A 12,848-nucleotide genomic window follows, 5' to 3' on the forward strand; every position below is an offset into this window, starting at 1 on the left:
AAACCATGATCTTTGTTTTGGAGTAGTTGATTTGGAGCTTTTCAGAGTCACAGTAACTATTGAGTCTTTCCAAAGACCTTCTTAGGCCTATGCGGGTGATAGATAATAAAATCATATCATCCGCATATAGGAGCATAGACACTTTCCTAGGTCCCACAGAGGGAGAAAAAAGATCTGGACCCGAGACTGCTGTGACGATATCATTTAAATAAAAGTTGAATAAGAATGGGGCTAGGAGGCAGCCCTGTTTTACTCCTTTGTTAACTGCGAACGGATCTGTTAGGGAACCTGAAATGCCCACCCTAACTCTTGCAGTGTTATTAGAATATAGCGTCTTTATTAAGAACAGTAGCCGTCTATCGATATTAGATTTTGCCAATTTTCCCCATAACATTGGCCTATCTATAGAATCGAAGGTGGCTGCCAAATCGACAAAAGCTGTATACAAATGTCTGGTCAGGCCACGCACAGATTGTTTGGCTATAAAGTAGAGGGAAGCACAATGGTCTATTGTACTTTGACCTTTCCAGAAACTGGCTTGTTCGGGGAAGATGACCTGATTGGCCTCCTCCCACTCTTCCACTTTCCGCAAAAGGAATTTGGCATATAGTTTAGCCCCTACATCAGGGGGAAATCATCACTTTCCACCCTGTTTTCTACTTGAAACCTTATAACCTCCGATTGCAAAATCCCCGATACAAAGATATAATCGATCACACTGGCTCCCCTTCTAGTCATAAGTATAAGCACCTTTAGATACATCCACTCCTGAGCCATGGGGGCATTCTGACTGGAACAGATTGAGTAGCTCTGCCAATCTGCAACCCTGTTTATTAGACTGGGTATCCTGGGAAACCCTATCGTCCAGCGGAGAGATGAAACTGGGACCCTGGTTCGAAGAGACCTCTTCCTGATGTCCATTAACTCCCATTCTGGCATTAAAGTAACCACATAGTATCACACTCGTGGCAGGAAATTGTCACCCTACTTTGGACAATATGTCTGACAATTGGTCCCAGATAGAATCGGGGCCCACAGACCTGGCCATAGCTGGGGGAAAATAGACGTTAATACAAATGAGGGAGCCTATTGGATTACCCACGAGTCTGATAACTTGCACATATTGTGGGCAATTATAACACAGAAGTTCAGACTCCACCAAGAGGTCAACCGAGATAAATGTACTAAGTCCACCACTAGCTCTTCCTTTGACCTTATGTTTTGTCACAGGGCTAATATGCGCCCGAAAACCATGGAGAAGTGGAGCCTTCTCAGGAGGGAGCCAGGTTTCCTGAAGGCAGATAATCTTAAATTTTTGGAGATAAGAGACCCAATCTGCATTGCAGAATTTATTATCCCAACCCATAAGGAGCAGGTGCACAGCTTGGGAGTCCTTCTGGACCCGTCCTTGTCACTTGAGGCGCAAGTGGCCTCGGTGGCACGGAGTGCTTTTTACCAACTTAGGCTGGTAGCCCAGCTACGCCCGTATCTGGACAGGGAACATCTTGCTTCAGTTGTTCATGCTCTGGTAAACTCAAGATTGGACTACTGCAATGCACTTTACGTGGGGCTGCCCTTGAAGACGATTCGGAAACTGCAGCTTCTGCAGAATGCGGCGGCCAGATTAATAACTGGGACCAAACGGTCGGAACATGTGACACCTATTCTGGCCCGCTTGCACTGGCTGCCTATATGTTTCCGGGCCCAATTCAAGGTGCTGGTTTTAACCTATAAAGCCTTACACGGCACGGGCCCACAATACCTGATGGAGTGTCTCTCCCGATATGAACCTACCCGTACACTACGCTCAACATCGAAGGCCCTCCTCCGGGTGCCTACTCAGAAAGACTCCCGGAAGGCAACTACAAGAAAGAGGGCCTTCTCGATAGTGGCCCCGAACTATGGAACACCCTTCCTGACGAGGTACGCCTGGTGCCTACTTTATTATCTTTTCAGTGCCAGGTGAAAACCTTCCTCTTTGCCCAGGCATTTTAATATTTTAATATTTCTATCTGTTAGTATTTTAGTATTTGTATTAATGTTGTAAAGATAGTTATATGTTTTATCTTTTCTGAATTTTTTACTTTTGATTTGTATTTAATATAGGTTTTCATGTTAATTTTGTCTTTGTTGTATGTCTAAACTGTTGTCTGATGATTAGGTGGTTTTAAAATTGACTGTTTATATATTTATATTTGATGTACACTGCCCAGAGAGCCTCACTATGGGCGGTATAAAAATTAAATTAAATAAATAAAATAAATAAATTATGTTCCAAGATAAAATTGGGAGTAGTCAATCCTGGCTAATTAAATCAGCACCCTTAGGGTAGTAAACACAACCATTCGCTTTATGGCAGAGGGTGGGCAGCTCCTGACCCGGGGTTCCACTCTCCCTATGATTTGTTTTGGGAGCACTCTTAAATCTCATCACATCATCTATTCTCCCACAGGTCGCTGCCAGGGTTTGAGGGCAGAGCGTCTTTACCTCAATAGGTATAGGTGGAATGGGGCTCCCCACCTCAGCAATCCCATGGGGGGGTGGGTCGCCCAATTCTGACTCCTCTAATTGCCTCATCCTTTGCCAACAGATGAGTGAGATGGAATTAACCAAATCTCTCTTTGTAGGAAGAGGGGGTGAAATATCAGCAGGCGCTGAAGTGCTGGAGCTCATTACTTGGCTTCCGTCTTTTGTGGACCAAGGCCCTAAAATTAGGATATCACTATTGAGGGAGGATGGAGCTTGCATCCTTCCATTCCTTGAGCTAACCAACAAGGGGATAGATAAAGGATCCATAGATAGCTGCAAGTGAATGTTTTCTAGATAAAGTTTCATTTGATTAAGTCTAGTCAAAATTCCCAATCTACCACTTAGTGGGAGGGAACCAAAGGAGTGCAGCAGCACGTTTTCATCCTCGTCGAGGGGGTCAAAAGGCCAAATGGATAACTGTCTCCCTTCCTGATTAGGCAGGTCCACAGGCCTGAGATATTCCGTTGGAGGAATTTTGTCCCCTCCGATGTTTAGTTCTATGGGATCCAAGTCAATAAGAGGTCCTGAGTTCTTTGTCTTCTCCTCTTGAGGGGAGGAGCCACGGTACCTCCATCGGGGGACCAAGTCCTGAGGAGGGGCCTTGTTTTCAAAGTACCTAAGAATAACGACGCTTTCCTGCGCCAGGGCCTCCTTATGGTAAAGAATTTGACTGTCCGCCCTCTGTGAAGAGAAGGTGGCCACTGCACGTGCGTTAATGCCATTAAAATAAAGATATTCCACCTGGGCTACATCCGCCATTTGGAGATGAATCATAGGGCAGCACTTTAAGACCTCCAACAAATGTAATTTGCGATCATGTTGAGGCAATAGGCCAGCGGGCTTGGAATAGTCTGCAAGCACCAGCTTGTCTTGGTTCCATACTAGATTCCATTTAGGATCTAACTGTGTTGGAATTGAAGGCTTCCTTCGTAGGGCCTCCTGCCACGGATCTTGTATTACAGCATTACTTTCCTGGCCTCCACATGCGGGAGCCCTTTGCAAGGGCAAGGCCGTGGTAGAAAGACTCATATAGGGTGCATGCTCTTGGATCGTTGGTGGGAAGTTTTCACCAGTGCTCTCTTGGCGGGGGCCAACCTCTTTTCCCTTTTCCCGTGGCTTTCGTTGGCCCAGAAGATCAAATAATTTTTGAAAGTTCATTTTATTGCCCTGGGGCAGTTTTTGATTTTTCAAGTTTTTGTTTTTTTTCTTTTTTTCTTTTACCTTAAGAGGCTTTCTTTTTCTCTTGGTAACACCACCCGAACTAATGGGGGGAGTCGGAATCTGATCCCTCATGGGCCCATCCGTTGTCGACTGAGGGTGGCGGGTAGCCAGATCCTCGCACTGGGGAGGAACAGGAGGTTTTTGATGAAACTCCACCAGAATCGTTAGAAGCTGATTGCATTCACTGAGAAAAGCTTTTCTAAGCTTTAGCTCTGTTGCCATCATAAGCAGCCCACCAGATATTAAGAGATGCTGATCAGAATCCATCATTTCAACTTGTGTACACTGCTGATAGGGGTCTGTTTTTATATAAGAGTTGGTGTCCCGTCCCGTCTCTCTCAGCTGTAATCATATGCAGATCTGGCATGCTTAGCTCTTCAGATGAAGCCGGCTCAGAAAAAGAGCTAACACTCCCCAAAGGCTCCACAGGGGACAAAGATGTCCATTTATGTTGCCCCTGGGGAGGAAGAGATGAGGTTGATTTGGTTGCCTTGTTAAAGGAGAGGTGTTGTGTGAAATTTTCCACATCATCATTCTTCGCCAATGTGAGTTCTATTGCCAAGTTTGGAGCTAAAGGCATATCGTCCCTCCATTGCTTGTGATTCTTGGTTGTAAATGACCAGTCACAGGGGAAGGGTGTGGCTTGCGTAGACAAATTCACAGTCTGCTTGTGCGATAGGGCAGGGAAAAAATGAGTAATTTTTAACTGGTTTTGCTGATTTTTGACGACATTTTCTTCAGAGTGCGGGGAACGAAGATCCCCCTGGGACCTCTTCCTCCTCCATCTGTTACTCCAGGTGGGTATACTTTTAAGTAGTGAGCTGACATCTGGAGCTTTCCAGGCTTTCCTAGTCAGAACCATGTGAGTGATTATTTGTTATTAATTACCTAATGATTGTTTGTTATAGTGTTATAATAATAAAAATTCAAATACGAGCCAGGAGTTTTTTTTTCTTTTTCCAGAAGCCTGGTTGCAGGGAGCTGTTGATAAGCTACTGGAAAACTCACGGCTCTAAAGGCCGTCGGAGCAAGCTAGGCTCATTAATTAGCACTCTGCTCTTTCACCCAAAATGGGAGTATCCTCAAGGCCACAGCAGCTGGCAGTTGGTTTTTGGCAAGTGCCTTGCTCAGAGCAGTTTTCCAGTCTGGAGTGAAATATAAATGAGGTCTGTGCTATCCTTAGCAGCTGAGGGCAAGGCGGTAATAAATTTGAGCAAGGTTTCTCAGTTATAGTTAAAGATGTTAAAGATGTTAAACAGACAACCGGGGGAAACCAGCCACTCACCCGACGCCGGAACCGGAAGCCTCGATAGAGCACTTTGATTGCCTGGACTGGAGCTATCTGAAGGAGGTTCTTCAAAAATCTCAATTTGGAGCAAATTTCCTTTCTGTACTTTCTAAATTATACATTAAACAATTAAGCTGTAGTACACACTTAACAATTTGGATTCTCCTTCTATAGTAATAGAAAGGGATGCCCAGCAGGAATGTCCATTGTTATGTTCGTTCTTCGCCGTTTCCCTGGAACTTCTGGCTGTCACACTACAGAAAAGCATTAACATTGTGGGCTATTGGGGAGAGGGTGGAGAGCATCTGTTGAACCTGTTCGCAGACGATATGTTACCCATGCTCGGCTGCCCACTCCAATCTTCCCATTTTTTGCAACAAAAATTACAGCAATTCTCTAGGCTGCAGGCTTCAAGATTAATTACAGTATATTGGTCATCATATTTTTTTAACATTCCTCCACAGCACCAACTGGAGATCAGCAAATTCTTACAAGTTCCTATTTGTAATAAAGCTTTTCGGTACCTTGGCATCCTATTCCCTAAGAACCCTCCTAAATTATCCAAGTTAAATTTTTGCCCTCTGATTCATAAATGCATAAGGATATGCATCAATTGTTGAAGCTGAAATTATCTACTATGGGGAGGATTGCCTTCCTCCAAATGAAAATCATACCACAGTTTCTATATTTATTTCAGGTTCTCCCTATCCTCATTCACTCAAGATGTTTTTAAAAAAATGGCAATCCATGCCCAATTCATTTGTTTTTCAAAAGAAAAATTCACAGGTAGCCCTGAAACTTTACTATTAAAAAAACAGGTGATGGGGATGGGGATTGCCCAACTTACAAATTTATTACGGGACTTTTCTATACCAGTGATAGAGATGCCAACAGATCCAGCAGCATTGACTAAAAGGGAGAACTTTTGGATATACTCTCTGGACACATTGGAACATGGCCTGAACCTGGAGGACAGTACCAGCACTACTTAGCTTCTGCAAATGAAGCCCCTCTGAGCACTCCAAACTCAAAGCTCTATAACTGCCACCTTGGTAACAGCATTTGTATGTTAGCAGCTGATGAAGGCAGAAGCTGACATGTTTTGTTAATACAATAAAAACCTCTGTTTTGTTAATCACAATTACATTCATATATTTTTAGGTGATTAACAGAATCCTTCCAGGGATCCAGAGCAAGCTTGAGTGAAGTTCTGTTTGTTGCTTTCAAAACTGTCTAATATATCTCCATATTCCGCCCTTCATCCCGATAGGAGCCCAGAGCATGAGCCTTCATGCTCAAGGGGGTAGATTAGACATGGATAGGCATCAAGGATTGTATGTTGAGGACGGATTCATTAGGATCACTTTCTTTTTTAGCCTAGTATAAATCTCAACTTAAAAATATCCACAACCCATATACTAAAACCACCTTTACAGTGTAGAAAAAATGGCAACCTAAATTATCCCCAATCTGTTCGCCCTTGATTCCCCTTCAACATCACTCAGGATTTGCAGACACTTATTTATGCCTCCTGGCTGTGCTATGGAAGGACCAAGGATATTTCTGCCTGAGGGATTTCTTTGTCGGGGATAGGCCAATTACACTTACTCACTCCAACATGACATCCCTAATTTATCCCTGGGATGGCTCCAAAAACATCAATTTGAGCACTTCCTTAGAGACCCCAAACTAAGCTGCATGCCACCAGAGCCTTGACAAGGTTAAAAAAAACACTCCTAGATACAGACGTGAGTGGTCGAGGTCCAGTCTCTGCTTTCTATAAAATTATGCTAGAAGTTCAAATGGAGCTAATGGTGGGATTATGGAAACACTGGAAGCATGATTTACAATTGGGAGTTGGAGAACCAGGTTTGGATTGGACTATATACTAATAAATGGAATAAATCTTTATCAGCTAAATTTCAGGAAACCAGTTTAAAAAAATTTCACAGATGGTAGAGAACACTGGTCCAATTATCACATATCTCTTCAACACTTAGTCCAAGTTGTTGGCATGGCTGCTCTGCCAGGGGCACATATTTGCACCTGTGATGGAGCTGCCCAGGGGTTCAGACATTCTGGATGTTGATTGGCCAAGAACTGACAAATATTACCAAAGAAAATCTAACTATTGACCCAGGTTTATGTTTACTGTTGTTATATATGGATAATAATAGGGACTCGAAGTTTAAAATACTAATATCTGTTCTTCTGATGGCAGTTCATCACACTATAACACAAAAATGGAAAAAACTAGACGGTTTGGACACTCACTATGGTATGGAAATGTTTGGCACATCACAATGATGGGAAAAAATAACTGATGAAGTCCACTTGCTTCAAGGGAAAGGAAAACCACAAACATTTGCTGCCACCTGGTGGAGATTCATTGAATATTCAAATGAACATGGCTCACAAAATAGGCTGCTGAGGAAATGATATGGCTTACATGAGGATGTATTTGGAATCCTTATCTCTGTCCCTTTTATGCTTTGGCGCCATGTGAGATGTGTAATGTTGACGGATTCCAAGTTGATTTTGTTAATTTGTTCTCTTATGTTGTTATTGTATTTCTCATAATAAAATTGGGGGGGGGGGGATGAAAATGTTGACACAGTATGTGGCAGCTGTAAAAAAGGCAGGTTCCACGCTAGGGATCATTAGGAAATGGATTGAAAATAAAGCTGCTGTTATCATAATGCCATTGTACAAATCTATGGTGTGACTGCATTAGGAACACTGTGTACAATTCACCTCAAAATGGATATGGTTGAGTTGTAAAAGGTTAGAAAAGGGCAACAAAATGGTCAAGGGGATTGAACAACTTCCTTATGAGGAAAGGATGCAGTATTTGGGGCTTTTTAGTTTAGAGAAAAAGTGAGTAAGAGGTGAAATGATACTGCAGAAAGTAGACAGAGGAAAAACATTTCTCTCTCTTGAAACACTAAAACTTGTGGACATTCAATGAAGCTGAATGTTGGAAGATTCAGGACAGACAAAAGAAAATATTTTTCCACACAGCATATGGAATTTGCTCCCACAGTGATAGCCACTAACTTGGATGGCTTTAAAAGAGGATTAGACAAATTCATGGAGAATAAGGCTATCAGTTGCTATTAGCCATGATGGCTATGCTTTGCCTCCCAAATCCCACATAAGGAGGAACTGGTTTAGTAAATAAACTGCCCTGAGAAGATTCATTCACCTACATATCTATTTCAAGTCATCGTATCCAGAAATGTCGATTTTTGGCATGATCTATGAAACTACATGTCTTGTTTGGTGCCTGGATTTTATCACCCTGTAAAATGTAACTTTGATTTAAGGCTGCAATCGAACACATGCCTACTCAGAAGAAAGCTTCATTGGGTTCAATGGGACTTTCTCCCAGGTAGATAGCTTTTTTTAAATAGCTATTAAGTAGAGACAAAAATCAATGTGACATGCCTACATATCAGAAGTGTCCCCCCAAAAGTATGAAATGGTAGGCAAGCATACCTTAATCTTGAGCTCTCACTTTAGGTCTAAGAGTTCCCTTTGCCTTATACTTAAGAGCAATTGGTAAGGTAACGTATTTCTTATTTAGCTTTGCATAGGATTCTGTAATAGGATTATATACTTGCTAGTCTCAGAGGTACGCTCCTGTGGAAAAATGTGTGTCTGTTATCCCAGGACAGGATCCTCAGGTTCTGGCTGGCATTTTGTTGTAGGGAAATCTAATGTGTTAAGGTAGCTGTTGGATTATAACCAGCTACATACAGCAGGCATATTTTAGGAGAATTGCTGAACAATGGCAAATTTGTCACATGGATCTCAAATTTTTTACACACAGATTTATCAGTAGAATTTCTTCTCAGGATTTCATAGCTATTGACAGGAGCTTTTGAATAACCATTTATAATGTCTTCACACTGAAAATAGAGTACTAGAATCTCCTTACCAATGATTTGCTGAGCAAATCAGAAGAAAATGTACTTTTAAAAAACATGTACAGATTTGATACTACTAATACCTATTTGTTGTTTGGTTTTTTGGAGCTTCATTCGTGCATGCTTCACATTTTTGCGTCCGTCTACTACTTGCTGCACCTTTTTTTCCTTTTCCTTCCTTGTTTGTTGGTGTCTTTCTGCACGCTGGTGACTCATTTCTGCTTCCTAAACTCCAAACAAAATTGCGAATGAATAACAATTAATAGCATACAGTACAAGTTACAGGAAGAAATCAGTTACATTTCATTGAACAAATTTCTTTTTTCAGTTTCTTACAATGACTCTGCTTAGTCACTGACGCCAGAGAAATTAGTTAAGACTAATTAAGTTACATGTGTTTTAAACTGTTTTTAACTTATTGGTAATTTTAATTAGTTTTTAAATGTGTTTTAATAGCTGTTTTTAACTATCTTTTTATTGATATTTTTAATTTTTTTAACTTTTGAGGTTTTATGACAATCAAGCAGTATATAAATTTTATTAAATAAACAGAATTGCTTGCTTTATTTGTTTTTTTAAAAAATTAACCATTCTTGTGGTTTTTTTAATTTAAGCATTTTTACATTAAAATGTTAATTATTCTTTCATTTTTCACATCCAAATGAAAGCCTAAACCTGAGATTAGAGTTATAGGTAAAAAAACCACCTGATTTTAATTATTTTCTACACCTGGCTGAAGATCACCTGCATACTGAAAAATTATTCCAGGAGTTTTAGCAGTATTAGTCTGCTGTAGAAAAAACAACAAAGACTAACACCATACATTTTCTTGGACAGCCTTTGTTCATCTCCTTAATTCTGATGTTAGTATTGTTTCTGATGCTGCAGATGGGATCACACTCTGAAAGGCTGGGACTGTGTAGTAATGATGTTCTTTGCTGATGACATCAGCTTGGGCATGGTGGTAGGTGCACTGCGTGTAAAATGGCAATCCTGTGTGTGATGCCATCTACTGCCTCAGAAATAATGCTGTCAGCATGAAAGAAGCAAATAAACAAAGAGTTGCCATTAACATGAACAAACAGGAGGCTGACAGCAACTCTCCACTACATTTTACAGGTCCCTATACTCAGATTCCACTGAGGAATACTAGCAGAATGGGACCTTCGGTTCTTACCCTAAATAAATTCTTCCTGGATGATAGTCTATCCAGTGGGTCTTGTGTGTCAAGCATCCACAAGCAGGAACTGCAGACAAATTCTAGGGAGTAGGTCGCCTCAATCACATGACCCTTCAGCCCATTTCATGACAAGCTGAATGAAGGTAGACCCTGACACCATGGAAAACTCACAGAAAAACAAGACAAAACTCCAACAACCAAACAAAAGAATGACTCCCACAAGAAAAACAACACACAGCATATTAAGAAGAGAAACCATGTCACCAAGAGACAGCAACATATCACAATGCTCCAGTGGAAAAATAACAGACCAGAACTGCAGTAACAGTTACATTGGCAAAAAACGCACAATGAGAACAAACAGCTTGCAGAAAAGACACCGATTTAAACTGAACAGAATAAACAAGCTGAATCACTCCCCAAAATCGCAAGAGTGGGCTTTGATGGACTATCATCCCAGATAAATTTATTTCAGTTAAGGACCAAAGTCCTTTTCTCCCTGTATGATAATCCATCAAATGGGATGTACCCAATTAGTCCCAGCACAAAATACAAGAAGGACCACAAAGGATCAGCTGGAATCAAGGTATGTTGCAGCACTCTCTTGGCAAAGGCAGCCTTGGTTTATAGTGGGTAGTGAAAATATTGGGTGACACCCAAATTGCAACTCTGCAAATTTCTGACAAAGGAGCATTAATGGCAACCATGGCCACTGCTGACCTCACTGAATGAGCAGCAATGTTATTAGGAACAGGTAAGTGTAAACATCCGTAAGCCAACTTCAATACATGCTCTTAACCACACAACAGAGTTGAATTAGAAACTTCCCCCCCTCCGAGAACCTGGATAAAAATATGCAATGTAGCAATTCATCTGAAGTCCCTGGTCCAACTGATACAAACCTTCAAGACACTCCTGAGGGAGTGTTAAACCTTCTCACATGGATTACCAGATTCTTGCAAAAGGTAGATAGCATGATATCTTGCTGTCAGTGGAAGACGAAATCTACTTTGGCTATAAAACAGAGATCCATGTGCAAAATGACTTTGTCCTCATGGAAGATACAAAGAAGTTTTGCCACAGATTGATACGTATTAAAGTATATTTGCTGTTTATTTCCTGTTTCTTATATGTATTGATGCCTGAACACCTCTATGCACTTGTGTATTCATGCCATTTATTATCGATACTGCTACTGGCATATTTCTATATGCTCTGCAGTTACTATAAATGTTATTCTATCATTGTATTCACATTTATAATTGTATCTTTCAAATATATATAAGAAATGTCAGAAATAGTGTTTGAGATAAAGCCAGGAATATGTATAATCTTCTCCATCTTTGCAAAACAAAGTACAGTGTCTGTTACATTGCTTGTATCTACTATGGAACCAGCTAGTTATCCCAAGGCCATCAGTGACAGAGTGGTCTATGTTATGATAACATTAGAGGATGTGTGGGTGTGAATGAATTTCTCTTTCTAGGACTGAAACTGGAGGTTTGGAGGCACTGAAGGTTGAGTCAACAACAACTGGAGGGTGTCTGGAATATATCGGCCATAAACAAATGTTATAATTCTAATGTAAGTCTGAGTACCCTAAAAGAGATCCCGTGACCAGTGCCCTTGATAGGCACCAAGCTGGTATGAGAAAGAGATGAAGTCCTGAGAACATGTATGTGTCACTACAACTGCCAGCTGACTGGCTGATGGATGAGATACCTGGGTACAGTGAGGATATCAAAAGAACATCAAAATATTTCCTGACTATAAAAGACACCCCAACTTCACCAGAAGATTTGGGAAGTTTTCTACCACAGCCTACCACCTGAAACTCCTTCTCTAAGTCTCTTCTTCCTTGCTACAGTACTGGTTGGCCATCAGCTAATTGCATGAGTGTCTATGAAAGGACTATTGAGCATATCTAATTTTGCATTTTACTATTCATGCAATGGGTGTCTCACAAGAGCACTTCTGGCTGTATCAATTGGACATATTTCAATAAAACTTTAAAAACCTTTTATACTGGTGTGGTTCCCACACTCCTTCTGCTCATTCCTGCTGTCTCCTGGCTCAATCATCCAGGAATGGCTTTAGGTTCATTGGTAAGACCTAATTCCCCGACATTACACGTCAAGATAATGCATTTAACTTCAAAATGTATTTTGGACAATGTAATTGCTACCAAGAACAGAAGGACAAAATCTGGAAAGGCATGGAACAGAGCAATTTGAAGGGAGGACTCTTTAAAGCAGACAAAACTTTGTGAGGATTACCTGTGTACCATTGGGGGACAGGATACCACAGCTCCTTTCAGGACTCATTTGATTAATGGGTGGGAGCCAACTGTCTGCAAAGAATAAAGCGATAGCACTGACAAAAGAGCAGAAACCTGTTGACACAAGATGTTAGGTTTCAGACCCAAACAGAGACCATCCTGAAGAACATCAAGAATTTGAGATATGCTGGCCTTGGTCGGACAAACTTTCTTCCTAAAATAGCATGTGATGAAACTGTGCCAAGTAGACTTGTAAATCTGCTTCATGGAGGGTCAATGGGATGCTAAGATGATGTCAATTATGTCCTGTGAGAGACCAACCTTCTTCAGATAGCCTTGCTCAATCACCAAGCTGTCAACTCAGCCAGACTGGGTCCAGGTGTTGCACTGGCCACTGGGATAGAAGACCTGGTTGAGGAAGGA

General features: G+C 41.2%; 1 protein-coding gene across 11 annotated transcripts in view; it reads right to left on the minus strand.

Moving 5' to 3' along the window:
• Positions 1–12,848, minus strand: part of CFAP99 (cilia and flagella associated protein 99) — a 207,489-nt gene that overhangs the window by 41,795 nt on the left and 152,846 nt on the right. For all 11 annotated transcript variants that reach the window (XM_061629779.1, XM_061629775.1, XM_061629776.1 and 8 more), the window contains one exon: positions 9,051–9,192. In XM_061629779.1, coding sequence (XP_061485763.1) covers positions 9,051–9,192 — 142 coding nt within the window. The remainder of the gene's footprint in view (positions 1–9,050; positions 9,193–12,848) is intronic.

The sequence above is a fragment of the Rhineura floridana genome, chromosome 5 (assembly GCF_030035675.1).
Source record: "Rhineura floridana isolate rRhiFlo1 chromosome 5, rRhiFlo1.hap2, whole genome shotgun sequence".
In the NCBI taxonomy this organism is placed as follows: Eukaryota; Metazoa; Chordata; class Lepidosauria; order Squamata; family Rhineuridae; genus Rhineura; species Rhineura floridana.